The sequence below is a fragment of the Panicum hallii genome, chromosome 2, assembly GCF_002211085.1.
Source record: "Panicum hallii strain FIL2 chromosome 2, PHallii_v3.1, whole genome shotgun sequence".
Lineage (NCBI taxonomy): Eukaryota > Viridiplantae > Streptophyta > Magnoliopsida > Poales > Poaceae > Panicum > Panicum hallii.
In genome coordinates, this window is record NC_038043.1 from 43901340 (window position 1) to 43915127 (window position 13788).

General features: G+C 44.2%; 2 protein-coding genes across 2 annotated transcripts; one reads left to right on the forward strand and one right to left on the reverse strand.

Annotated features, from left to right (window-relative positions):
* Positions 1-3443: 3443 nt before the first annotated feature.
* Positions 3444-4412, reverse strand: LOC112881096 (protein ALP1-like). The gene has a single exon (XM_025945800.1). It carries the CDS (start codon positions 4410-4412, stop codon positions 3444-3446), a length of 969 nt encoding a protein of 322 aa, XP_025801585.1.
* Positions 4413-4950: 538 nt separating this feature from the next.
* On the forward strand, positions 4951-12620 carry LOC112881097 (probable protein transport Sec1b). Its single transcript, XM_025945801.1, has 21 exons — positions 4951-5756; positions 5824-5882; positions 6197-6278; positions 6454-6532; positions 6650-6700; positions 6807-6903; positions 6999-7031; positions 7456-7584; positions 8009-8194; positions 8307-8390; positions 8470-8565; positions 8650-8720; positions 9213-9309; positions 9925-10050; positions 10146-10241; positions 11246-11365; positions 11473-11550; positions 11887-12086; positions 12209-12302; positions 12382-12471; positions 12585-12620. Exons 1-21 carry the CDS (start codon positions 5693-5695, stop codon positions 12618-12620), a joined length of 1968 nt encoding a protein of 655 aa, XP_025801586.1. The 5' UTR covers positions 4951-5692.
* The last annotated feature ends 1168 nt before the right edge of the window (positions 12621-13788 follow it).

Consider the following 13788-nt stretch of genomic DNA (forward strand, 5'->3'; position numbering starts at 1 on the left):
TACGGAATGCCACCACCAGTACCTCCTTATTTTTACCCTGGTCCACCAACCATGCCGCCTCCAGCAGGACCCCCAATGCAGCAGGTCAGTGAAGGTCCGAGGGTCCGAGGGGGCGACCCCGATGCTGGGAAAAGTGGTCCGAAGGTTAAGCTTCCAAATTTCAATCCCGAAGAAGACGTGAACCTGACAAAGTGGTGGATAAACATAAGTACTGACCCGGTTGTCAACACCGGGCAGCGGAAAGAAGGGTTTTGGTTACGGATCATGAAAGGGTACAACTCATCTCGAGGGGTTTACCCGGAGAGATCGCAGAAGTCGCTCACAACTCGTTGGGACTACATCAAAGAGTGCTGCACCAAGTTTTCCGAGTTCTACAATGGCGTCCTGCGTTTGAATCCCAGCGGCATGTCGGACGCGGACAAGGTACTTGACCTGCTTCTCAACTTCTGTACGTTTGCATTCATGGACAACATGGACCTGGATTTCACTTATATACAGATATGCAAATTATACAATTGATACACCTCATTTTTGTCTATTCTGAGCTTGTTCAGACGACGGAGGCAATGGCTCGGTATGCTGCGGCATTGCAGAAGCCTTTCACCTAGATGCACTCCTGGAAGTTATTGAAGGATGAGCCAAAGTGGGAGGCGTGCATTGGGTCTCACTCCAAGGTACATGTGCTCGACGACGACTCCTCCGATGCAGCAGAAAATGGTGCCAACGGAGTGGGCGGTCCTGCCGAGTCTGATCCCCCGGCCTCCAGCGGGTGCAAGAGGCCGGCTGGGAGGGATACCACTAAAGCAGCGAGCAAAAAGGCCGCCATATCGTCGTCCTCGTCGGAATACATTTCACAAATGAATGATATGTGGGGCAACAAGCTGTCATTAATAAAGGAGACTCAGGCTGAGATGGCCACCCACCACGCCACGATGTGTGTGCTGCAGGAGAAGAAGATCAATACGGACAGGGAGCTGCAGGAGAAGAAGATGTTTGCGGAAAGGGAGCTGGAGGAACGTCGTCTGGCGCAGGAGGATCGTCGGCTGGCACTGGAGACGAGTCGGCTGGAGATGGAGAAGAATTACAGGGACAGTCGGGCCGCCAAGGAAGAACGCGCGGAGGAAGAACGTATTCTTAGTATAGATCTCGACAGGTGCTCGCCAGCGCTACGACTGTTCTACCAGCGACAGCAGGAGCAGATCCTTGCGAAGTACTCGTTGCCTCCTCCCTGACTGGTATCGGCCTTACCAACTGATGTTGTCTGTATTATTTGAGAACTTTGTGTACGATTGCGGAACATTGCGTGTATTCCTTATCTTAGAACTATCGTTTCATGTTTGAGAACTTGAAGTGCTGGGTGTTGTATGAGCAGCGAGAGATGTTGTTACATGTTTGAGAACTTTTAGTGCTGAGTGTTGTATGATCTGCCACAATTATTGTTTAAATGAACTGTGTGTTGGACTCCATTTAGTTTGATGGAAATTATTGCTCTCTGCATCAGCAAATCGATGGTTGTTGCTGCTGGCAAATAGATAGAATGTGTATGTGATTCACTAGTTGTTTAGATTGCATTTACAATACTTAGTAGGCAAGCTAATGGTGGTCATTCAGGTGGCTGCACATATCCTCCAAGATCTTTCACTATTTTTTGGAGGATTATTTTAGATCTTCTATTTTTCTTCAGAAGAACGAATGGTCATTGCTGATTGATTATCTCATAAATCTAGTTACCTGGTAGCTAGGATTGTAGGAGCATGGATTTTTGCTATACGCAGCTACCTTTCCTAGTAAATTTGTACCTGTATGGAATTGATATAGTAGCCTTCTGAAGTGATGTGGCTATTCTTTTTTGACATGTGTGATTGATATATAGATGCCCATCCGAGAGGCATGCCATGTTGCTGTTCAGAGAAGCGACCCTAGCAACAAGAAGCAATGGAAGCATACACAGGCTAGACAACTAGCAAATGGAGGAGCAGTACCAGTGTTACAAATTGTTGCTCTCTGCATCAGCTGTGAACCGGGTGAAGCTGTGAGCTCATTCATACCGGAAGCAGTAAACCGGGCGAAGCAGCAAGAGAACACATCAGATTGACGAGACTTTTTTAGTGGTAAATTGGTCAAAGACGACGAAGAACAGGTGACCCTGCCTTGTTTCAGAGAGTTACCCAAACAAAGTCCACTCCCATATACAGTTGTACCCCTCATGCAGCAGCAGCGGCAGCGCAGCATGAGCAATTGCCAATACCAAACTTCAGTCTCGATGCACAAACGCTGTGAGTCGTGTAACACCGCAAATTTAGCGTTTCAAAACATGAGCAAAAATGGTTACATTAACTGATTGGCCACACATAATAGTAGCACTTGCACGTTGTTACACAAATTCAAACGCGAATGGATTATGGCGATGAAATAGTGACACAACAGAAAATGAATCATATATGTAAGGAACTAAGCATATGCTAACAGAACAGACAATGATTCATATATGTATGCATATGCAGCACTTCACTTGGAAATGGAACACTAGAAGTGTTGACTGCTTCATAATTTTTCAAGGCAAGCGAAGTTCAACTGAACTAAAATTTGGTTGGATTAACACGGTGCATTCAGGATTTCATTGCTCAAGTATTGTCTGATCATACTCAGCAACTTCTAGGCGACTGGCTGAAGAAAAATAGAAGAGGACATGTAGCAATCACATAACCGAAGGGGTATGCCACAAAGCCAACTTCCATCTGATGTTAACCAGACACTTCCTTCTTGATTTATCAGAAGACCTTCACTAGCAGCTTGAGTTTTTTGATGCACTTGAAACAGCAGAGCTTGGACCCTCTCCTGTAGAGGCCACTCTCGGTACTGCACAAATTTTTTTTAAAAAAAATCAGCTAATGGAAGAACAGTGTACACTCAGTCAATATGTGTTACAGACCAGCCATATGGACCAAAATAATTGCTGCAAATGAGCACCAAACATAACTTATTATCTTGGAAATAGCAATGCCTGACTTTATAATGATAACATTACATTTTTTGGGTGGCAAACTCTGAAATTATGAGGCAATAACGTGGTGCAGAGAAATTGACTTAGAGTGACTGTTCTGAAGAAAAGTAGAAAAACCAGCTTCTGTTTCACTACTCTGCATCGGGTTCAGCCCAAACCAACCCAAGGCTTTTTGAAACTGAAATGTATGAGCATGAAGGCTCACCGAAAATTAGATTCATAGTGTAGCTAGGTTTGCTTCTTCTGGGGACAAACAATCATAGGAGGCAACAGGGATTTCTTTGTTACAGTATTACTAGGCACTATAACTAGGCCACTTTATAATTATATAGTATGAAATCAAGCTTGATATATTCCACGAAATAGTCGTAATTGTAAAAATAAAGTCCAGTTGTACATACCTGCTTAGCTCATGTAATTGGGTGTGCCATGCAGGGGGTCACACATGTGGCACATCCGTCGCACTGGTAACCGTTGACCCATGTAGGTTCCAATTATACGCAATTAGGTCTGACTGCAGGCGAAAATGGACATCACGATCTCGTAGGCGGTGATGTGCTTGAACAAATGCATGTCGGTCCCCCAAGTTCCCCGTTGATAGGTCGACATGCTGCCCGGGATTTTCAAAGATGGTGTTCGTTGCCCTGTCACCCTCGTCCTCAATGATCATGTTATGCATAATGATGCATGCGGTCATCATATCCCGCACATCGTCCCTGCCCCATGGATAGGCCGGCCCACGAATCACTGCCCACCGGGCCTGAAGCACACCAAATGCTCTCTCAATATCCTTCCGAGCACCCTCCTGTTTTGCGGCGAAGAGGCGAGTCTTCATCTCCATCGGATGACGGACGGTCTTCACAAATGCGGGCCAGTCTGGGTAGATTCCATCTGCCAGGTAATATCCCATGTTGTATGAATGCCCATTGACTGTAAAGTTCACCGGCGTCGAGGTCCCCTGCATGAAGCGGTCAAAGAGACTCGATCTGTGAAGAACGTTGATGTCGTTGCAGCTACCTGGCATTCCAAAGTAAGCGTGCCAAATCCATAGGTTCCTGGACGCCACAGCCTCTAGAATAATAGAAGGTGACTTCCCATGGCCGGTGAACATGCCCTTCCACGATGATGGGCAATTACGCCACGTCCAATGCATGCAGTCTATGCTGCCAAGCATTCCCGGGAATCCCCGTTGTTCACCTTCCTCGACGAGGCGGCGGACATCCTCTTCAGTTGGCGCTCGCAGATAGTATCCACCAAATGCATCGATGACTGCTCGACAGAAATGCTTCAAGGCCTCTTGAGCTGTCGAGGGACCGATACGCACATACTCGTCGACCGCATTGGCTGGTAATCCGTAAGCCAGGATGCGAATGGCGGCGATGCACTTCTGCAAGGCAGATATTCCCATAAGGCCTGTGCAGTCCGGTCGGCGGTGCGGCGCGGGAGGGGCGACGCGGGGGGCGGGGCGGCGCGGGAGGGGCGACGCGGGGGACGGCGCGGGGACGGCGCGGCGCGGCGCGGCGCGTGCGACGGCGGTGCGGCGCGGGGCGGAGCAGGGGCGACGGCGGGGCGCGGGCGGAGGCGCGCGGGCGCGGCGCGGAGGATGCGGCGGACGCGGAGGAGGGGGCGGCCGAGGGAGGAGCCGGAGGACGGAGGACGGAGGGGCGCGGGAGGAGGGAGGAGGGGCCGGCACGGCGCGGAGGAGGTGGCGGGCGCGGAGGAGGGGCGGGCGCGGGAGGCGGCGCGGGACGGTGCGGGAGGGGGCGGGAGGCGGCGGGCGCGGAGGAGGGGGTGGGCGCGGAGGAGGCGGCGGAGCGGAGGGGCGCGGGCTAGCGGCGGGGCGGCGGAGCGGAGGGGCGCGGGCGGCGGAGCGGAGGGGCGGCGGGCGGAGGGGCTGCGGGCGGCGGGATCAGGGGCGGCGGGCGCGGGAGCAGGGGCGCCGGGCGCGGGGGCGGCGGGGCGCGGAAGCAGAGGCGGCGGGCGGAGGGGCTGCGGGCGGCGGGGCGCGGAAGCAGAGCCGGCGGGCGGAGGGGCTGCGGGCGGAGGGGCTCCGTTCGGCGGTTGCGGGTGGGGAAAGGGCAGTTGGAAGAAAAAGATAAAAAATTGAGATTGTGAGGTATAGAAGATGGAAATAGAGGATGTGGTTGGAGTTAAATTTGGTATAGAGAATGAAGTTGATATGGAGGATGGATATAGAGGATGAGATTTAGGGAATATTGATGGAGATAGCCTAAGTTTTGACACGACGGGAGCCGTTTGGGATGCAGGGAGAGAAGAACACGCAAGTATGCATGCGGAAGATTCGCAGTCGTGTAGCGCGCCTACGACGTGCATGCGACCAAGCTGCCGCTCCCTCCGATCCCCCGACGTCGTGTGCCCATGGCGTCCTCGCTCCAGTGTCCAGCCAGCCTCTCCTCTGGGCATCGTTGCCCTCCTCTCCTCCTCCCCAGCGGGGATCGGGGCGGGCCCCACGCGTCGCCTGCTCCCTCCTCCCTCCCCACCCCGCGCGGGCCTGCGCGCACGCACCTATCAAGCACCCACTGCGCTCGTCGCCATTCCCGGCCGGCCGGCTAAATCAGGATATAGGCTAGTGCGGGAGCGACAAGAGGCGGAGGAGGAAGAGGGAGCTGCTGCTGCTGCTGGTGCGGAGGTCGTCGATCGGATCGGTTCGGAGCCGTCGGCGGCGAGATGTCGATGGACTTCGGCGCCCCGGCGGATGACCCCAAGGTCTTCCGCAACATCTGCCGCGACCGTACGTCCTCTGAACCGGCTCTTCGATGGCCGCCTCCCACAATCTCAATCTGCTTTGCGTCCTGCAGGGATACTGAAGGACTTGCTGAAGCCGGACAAGGATAAGGAGACCAAGAGCTCCTGGAAGGTACTTTTGATGTTTGTGCACAGCTGCTTGATTTACGCATACTCTGCTCATCCCCTGCTTACTGCCAATCTGTTCAGTCTGCACCATGTATGTTTCGGTCGAGAAGCCAATCATCACATCATAATTAGCTATTCACAATGCTGTTCCTTTTTTTTTAACGCAACAAGCATGGATCTTCCCCCAAATTATGTGATTATCCTGGCACGTTTGCTATGGAAGTACCCCGATCAGTCTGAGCACTACTAATTAGTTGCGGTGGTTATCAGGATAAGAAGGGGAATTGATTGTGTGCTACAAATTTGTCACATTTGCAGGTTCTTATAATGGATAAGTTTACAGTGAAGATCATGGGTTATGCTTGCAAGATGGCGGAAATTACCGACGCGGGGATTTCGTGTAAGTTTCCCAGACCTGGATGCATGATCATCTAGGAGAAAGTAAATGGGTGTTTGTTACCATCTTCTTCTGACTGCGTTTCCTCAAAGACACCTGTTTTTGGTCAATAACACTTGGGCAGAGCTGATCGGTTGAAGGAGTTTATGTATAATAATCTTACTGCCATATCCTGCAGTGGTCGAAGATCTGTTCAAGAGAAGGGAGCCGATGCCTTCAATGGATGCAATCTACTTTCTGCAGCCACTGAAAGAAAAGTAATTTTCAGTAGGCGCTGCTATGCCCCATGGCAGCATCCACTTTACCATGTAGCACAATAAATATGTAATTCATCTTAAGCTCTCTTCTTAATGCACATTTCCTGCAATCTGCAGTGTCATAATGCTTCTCTCCGATATGTCTGGGAGATGTCCACTGTACAGGAAGTACGTTGAGCTGCCACCTCCACTTTGTAGCTAGAATTTCATTTCCAAAAGCTTCAGATGTAATAAATTTTGAGTAACACGCTGATGATTTCACTTCAAACGCTAGGGCATACATCTTCTTTAGTTCACCGATTCCTAAGGAGCTGGTATCTTACATAAAGAATGACAGCAGTGTAATACCACGGATTGGTGCACTAAGAGAGGTAGGTTATTTCGCAATGTATCTATCTTTCATTGTTTTGAGCTATGGCACAAGTTCTTCTAATAAATTCTAATGTTGTGATTCAATTGGTTGCAGATGAATTTGGAATTCTTTACTATTGACATGCAGGTATTCAGCTTTCAATCTACATCATTTCACATGAATTCTGAGACTAATATATGAAAGTACCATATGCTCACTTTATTATTTTCTCTCTTTCTGGTCGGTGTCAGCTACAAACATTCAATAAAAATAATTAACAGCATAGTGTTGTGATCCTTTATAGGCTATATAGGAAGCAAGCAAAGGCTGACACCAAACTATTGTTGTCGTTGGTTTTGTTACACAGATGCACTTGCATTATGAAAGAATTAAATGGTTTTAAAATTTCCTAGTATGGTGGAAATATTCATGATTTTCTTAAGTGAAAAGCATAGGAAATCCATTCCAGTAAACATGCTGGATGCCCTTGTATTTGCATGCCTTTGTCTCCTGCTCTCTGTCTATGATACGATGATCACTATACTACTAACTTTATCTGTTATATATGCAGGGCTTCGTAACTGACCATGATTCGGCGCTGAATGATTTATATGGCCCAAGTGAACAGAATTCCAAAATGTTCAATGATACTATAAGCACGATGGCTACTCGCATCGCGACCACATTTGCATCATTGAAAGTACGTTAGTGAACTCCATTTGTTACAATCTATTCATGCCCACTGATAATTAGTAGAAAATTCCTCTTTTAGAAAGGAGGGAGTGGTATTGTAGATGTTAATATATTTGCACAGAAAATTTCTCTTTTAGTGAACAGAATACATTTGCATTTGTTTGGTATTGTAGATGTTAATATATTTTTCTATAAACTTGGTCAAAATTAGAGAAGTTTGACTTAGTGCAAAACTAAAATTTCTTACATTTTAGAAAGGAGGGAGTGGTCTACAATGCTAACTTTAGATTTCCTTGATTTATGACTATCTCCTATCTTAATTAGCAACAGAGGCAACTAGACCTTTAGCTCTACTGCGCTATTTTATGAATAAATAGCCTTATTATTCCCCTTTTTTATTAAACACGAAAGCTGATTTAAGTACTTTGCAGGAATTTCCATGTGTGCGGTATCGGGCCCCAAAAGGAGATGCTTCCGCAACTACTAAATTTGACATGGTTCCAAAGTGGCTTGCTACTGCTGTTTGGGATATTGTGTCAAAATATAAATCAACAATTCCTGAATTTCCCCAGAAGGAGACATGTGAACTGCTCATTGTTGACAGGCCTATAGATCAGGTGCTAAAGCATAACCTGTTATTCATCTTAAAAGTATAGTAAAGATCGTCAATATAGCAAACCTCGTCAATATATTCATAACAGCTTACAACAATTTCATATGACTGCAAAGATAGCACCTGTTATTCACGAATGGACCTATGATGCAATGTGCCATGATCTACTTGAAATGGATGGTACCAAATACATATACGAGGTAATTGTAATATCATATTAGTAACGATCTACTAATTCTCTTTAGTTTCCTTATTCTTAATGTTATTTTCTGTTGGAAGGTATCAAAGGCAGGTTCAGAACCTGAACAGAAGGAGGCTGTATTGGAGGATCATGATCCTCTTTGGCTTGAGCTTCGCCATGCTCACATAGCTGATGTGAGTCTTATGTGTTATATTGGTGCATTTTGATCGCTTAACTATATTTTGGTGTATTATTCCTAACACTAATTAAAATGCTAGGCTAGCGAGAGATTGTATGAAAAGATGAATAATTTTGTTTCCAAGAATAAAGCAGCACAACTACATTCAAGGTGCATAACCTTTCTCAATTTCGGATGTAATTGTGAGTGATTTTTTTGGGCATGGTGTATCCTATAGTACAGTATTTCATAAGAATGCCTCAATTTTTTTTGTTACTGCTGCTATTTATGATTTTTAGTTATAGTGCTATCTACACTTCTGGGCTGCTGATGTTAGTCATATTCTATCTCAACTTTTGAGTACCCCTTGTGCTGGATATTTATCTGCGGCACAATTATTCAAACGTCAAATATGACCATATGCATCTCAGTAGCATATAGCATTCTTTTGAACAAGTGATTTTATTTGGATTTAATGCTGCAAGGCAAGTGATACAGAAACACCTATAGTTTAAGTTAAACTGTAGCTTTAGTTTGATTATATATAAAAGGTCTATCACTAGGTATTGGCACAAAATTTGCTTCTGATGCCAGACCATAAAATGCATAATATTTCCAAATTCTTGCATTAGAAATGATAGTGGTGTTTCCATTTTCAACTAGAGATGGTGGTGAAATCTCAACAAGGGATCTGCAGAAAATCGTTCAAGCTTTGCCGCAATATAGTGATCAAGTTGAGAAATTGACACTACATATAGAGGTAGATGGTTGCTCTCAAAGAATATCTGCCCTGTATGCTTTCTGTTCTGATGTTTAATCTTTTATCTTTACAAGTCATCACTTACCATTTCCTATATTTATAAATTTAAGGGAATCAGGAGCTTAACTTTCATACAGATGCAAGAACAAAATTATATTAGCACTAAAACAAATTATATTATCTTATGGTACATAATTATAAAGGGGCGCCAAAAGATGGTTCATCGCTCCTGATGGAATCTATTGCAGCCACGGTAGAAAATAAATTATTTAACATGGTAAGAAATGTCATTATTGTCCTTTCCACATTTACATGTTTTACCCACATAGGTAAGCATTGAATATAGTTCAAAGCAAGCAGTTGTCGTTTAAAGGCATTTGTTTTCACCTTAATGCATGTTTTCCATATTTAGTTTATGCATCATATGGCCCAGTGCCTTGCATTTGAACAACATCCTTTTGGAACATTGCAGGAGAGTTGTGTCATTTCATTTATAGAAGAAATAAAGTTTGTTAGGTTACAGGCCCTAACTGCTACTTTGAACAACAACCTTTGTTGTATTTACCTCTAATTTCAATTGATGAGTACTAAAACTTCGATTGGTCTCCTTTTCAGATTGCTGGGAAAATTAATAGGTTTATCAGGGAGTATGGGCTCCGTGACATTGGGCAGCTGGAGCAGGATCTGGTTTTTGGAGATGCAGGAGCGAAGGAGGTGATCAGCATGCTTAGGTCAAAGCAGGTTTGTTCAGAAAGAGAAACGAAAAATAGGCTTGCTGCTAAGTCCCTTTCAGTTTGATTTTGTTCTTTGCTTGACATGCTTGTTCTACTATCAAGGATATGAGTCCAGAAAACAAATTGAGGTTGCTGATAATATATGCAATTGTATATCCAGAAAAGTTTGAAGGTGACAAAGGGGAAAAGTTGATGCAGGTATTTCACATAATTTTTTTACTGCTTATGAGCTATTGATTATATAAATAGTGCACGCCTTATTCAAGATGCAAAGATATACAATGACATTGGAGTAAACCTCGATTTGCTCTCACTAATTATGAGTATTGGAATTTAGGGCATATTAATAGGGACCAGATATTTAGAATGTGTCCTATATGTGATATCTTATCCTAGTTGCTAAATCCTACATAATTCCCATATGCCTCTCTCTCAGATTAGTACATATCAATGCAAAAGCAACTTGTGCTTAAAATTATCATGTGGTTATTCACACTACGGATTTCAGACTAAGCTAATATCAACTCTTGATTATTTATAGGGAATAATAAAATTGTAATGTGCATTGCTTCTGCATAGGAGTAAATGTATAAATTAAGACCACTACTTGGCAATAACTAAAGGTACCATGACACCATTTTTTGTGTGTGAGGTAGAAAATGCTCATGCAACTATTTTGACTACCTGAGGATGCGGAAGCTTGGACATAAATCCAGCTTAGTACACAATAGCAACAATAACTTAGCCTTTTGTCCCAAGCAAGTTGGGGTAGGCTAGAAATGAAACCCACAGGAAACAAGAATAAGAAACGCAAAAATAAATCCAGCTTAGTAATAGTCTTAAAATAAGTTTAATCCATCTCTGAAGGAGGTTAAAGCTAGTAAAGAGTAGCTTTTACATCTTGTAATTGGACACTTGCATCCCAGTTCATCTAAAATACTTTTGCCTTATTAGCCATTTATTATGCTACCTGCGAAAAAAAATCCAATACCCAGATTGAGTCATTGAGATAAGTCTGGGCCGTATAGACTGAGATTGTTAACATCATCTTGCATTACAGAAGAAGCTAAAGATTATTCTGTCATTTGGATCTTTGTTAACAAACTTTATAGAATAGCATCTACATTCTTTGTTGACAAATTTTCATGTTATGTTATTTGTTCTATAGCTATATGACAGCGAGCTAATTTATTGATATTCAGCTAGCAAAGCTTCCACATGATGATATGGATGTAATAAAGTGTTTAAGATACTTGGAAGGTGTAGATACAAAAAAGTCATCAAGGACCGGTACTTTCTCTCTAAAATTTGATGCGCAAAAGGTGAGCTCATGATTTTCTCTCCATATAGAGATGAAAAGTCATGACTTTGTACGAAATAACTTTCTAAATCTTCCCCTGTATTCACATGTTTCTAATTTTTATTCCAGAAGAAAAATGCTGCCAGGGTAGAAAAACAGGATGGGGAGGAAACATGGGCGTTATCACGATTTTTCCCACTTATTGAGGCATGTTCTTACTGACCTTCCCTTGTCTTCAACAAATATTACCTTGTGTGAGAATCATATGACGTTCCAACATCAAGATTGACATGCATGCAGTTATATTTTGTTGTATAGTCCTGACTGAAGAGAGTATCTCCTTAGGTTCTTGCGGTCAAGAATTACTTACCATTAACCAAATAAAATTACTATTTAAATTTATGATTAAGTATGTTGCCTTTATCCTTCAGAAATTTTCTTAAGTGCATGTATATTTTTTCTACATTCAATTTTTTTCTTATGAATTTCGTTACATGTTGAATTATCTGTTGTAACAGTTGGAGTTCCATGATTTATTAACAGGAGCTAATTGAGAAACTGAGCAAAGGTGAATTACCTCTGAAAGAATACCCATCTATGGGTGAGCCAAGTTCTGCTCCTCAAGGTGCCACTCAAACAGCATCAACGGCAGGACCACCACAAAACCCACAACCAATGTCTATGAGGTCAAGGCGGACACCACAATGGGCTAAGTCTCGGACCTCTGGCGATTCTCAATCAAGGTAGTGATTAAACATAATTTTCCGTCTGGACCTCTTGGGCCTTATGAATTTCGAGTAACACACCTACTTCAGTGGGTTCCAAGCTTTGGCTACTTCCTTATCATAATAAATTGGATTGGCAGTGATTCTTCAGTCTTGAGACACTCATCAGGTGAATTCAAGAGGCTAGGCAACCGGATTTTCGTCTTCATGATTGGTGGAGCCACTAGATCTGAAGTACGTTGTGTCTTTACTACAAAATAGTAATTTCGATTTCTGTTGTGCATATATCTCACTTCACACTCCAATGGATCAGTTGCGCACGGTGCACAAGCTTACAATGAAAATGAAGCGCGAAATCGTTTTGGGCTCATCTAGCATCGATGACCCTCCGCAGTTTATTTCGGTAAAAACTCGATCTGCCTTAAGGGTTCCCATTTTCTTTTTCATCAATTCTTTCCCACGGGGATTGCTGAAAGTCAGCCTGCTATGTTCATGCAACGACTCTCCCACGTGCAGAAGCTGAAGTCGATAGGTAGCGCCGCTAACAAGTAGTTTGCATACCGAGCGATGGAATGAACTCTCGCCTTATAGTACTCGATATAAGGTACATTCTCTTCTTATTGGTTCGATCCTTTTTACTCAGTCCGGAGTATATTAATTCGTTTGCTTTTGCAGCTTACAGCAGACATACTTGCCAATGAACAGTTTCACATTTTATCAGGTTGATGCTGTCAATTGTCACCAATGACTGATGTCTGTCGAACTGATCACACGTTATTCTTCTTTATTTTCGAATTGAGGAAGTGAGCTGGCATATTAGGTTGTAAAATAAGAGACATGTGTAAAACATTTTGTCCCTTTTTTGGTGCTGTTATTGACGAACAGATTAATAGAAAAATTGATAGGATCGTTTTGCCAAAAACTGTTTATGAATCTAGATTGATGTTTGTATGGTAATACATATCAAATTATTGCATATATAGATCTGAAACGAGGTTTGGTTATGGTGAATCTGGCGGGACGTGAAACATTGCCATGACCATTAGGCCACTCTTAGTGGTAGTGTCAAGAATCTTTTATCAGCATTAAGTCCATAGCATATCAACAATTTTGCTGACGTGGCAGGTAAGCTAGATGACACGCGATGAAACTTGCATTGAGCCTGTCGTCATTTCATCGCTGGATCCGTTGTGCTTTTGCTCCACCACCTCCCCCACTCTCCCCCGCTCGCTCCGCTCTGGCACATTTGCTCCGGCGGCGAGCAGAAACGCCTGCGGCAGCGCCGCCGAGCGGCATGGCCGCGTTCGGGCCAAACCTGAGAGACAAGGAGAGCACGAGCATTAGCAGCTCACCAGCGATCCATATTTATGGTTGGATGATGAGAATAATGGTCGGAGGTAGGAGTTCGACGGTGAGGGGCGGAGGTAGTGGCAATGATGGCTCAGGGGAAAAGTGGGGAAGCAGGGAGGTGGGATGGTGCCGGAGGTACCAATGGTGGGGAGATTGGGTGGTCAGTTGTACCAGGGAGAAGAAAAAGAAAGATTGAGAGAAAGGAATCAGAGAGAATAGAGCTGGCCGATTTGGTTTGAGTGGCAAAATAAGTAGTTTTGGAATTTCCAGCACTCAAAGTTTTCAAATAGACGATGTTTGAACTAAGGATTTGAATTTATTTTATTAAGCAACCATGGTCATAAATGATACATTTGACATACTAAACATT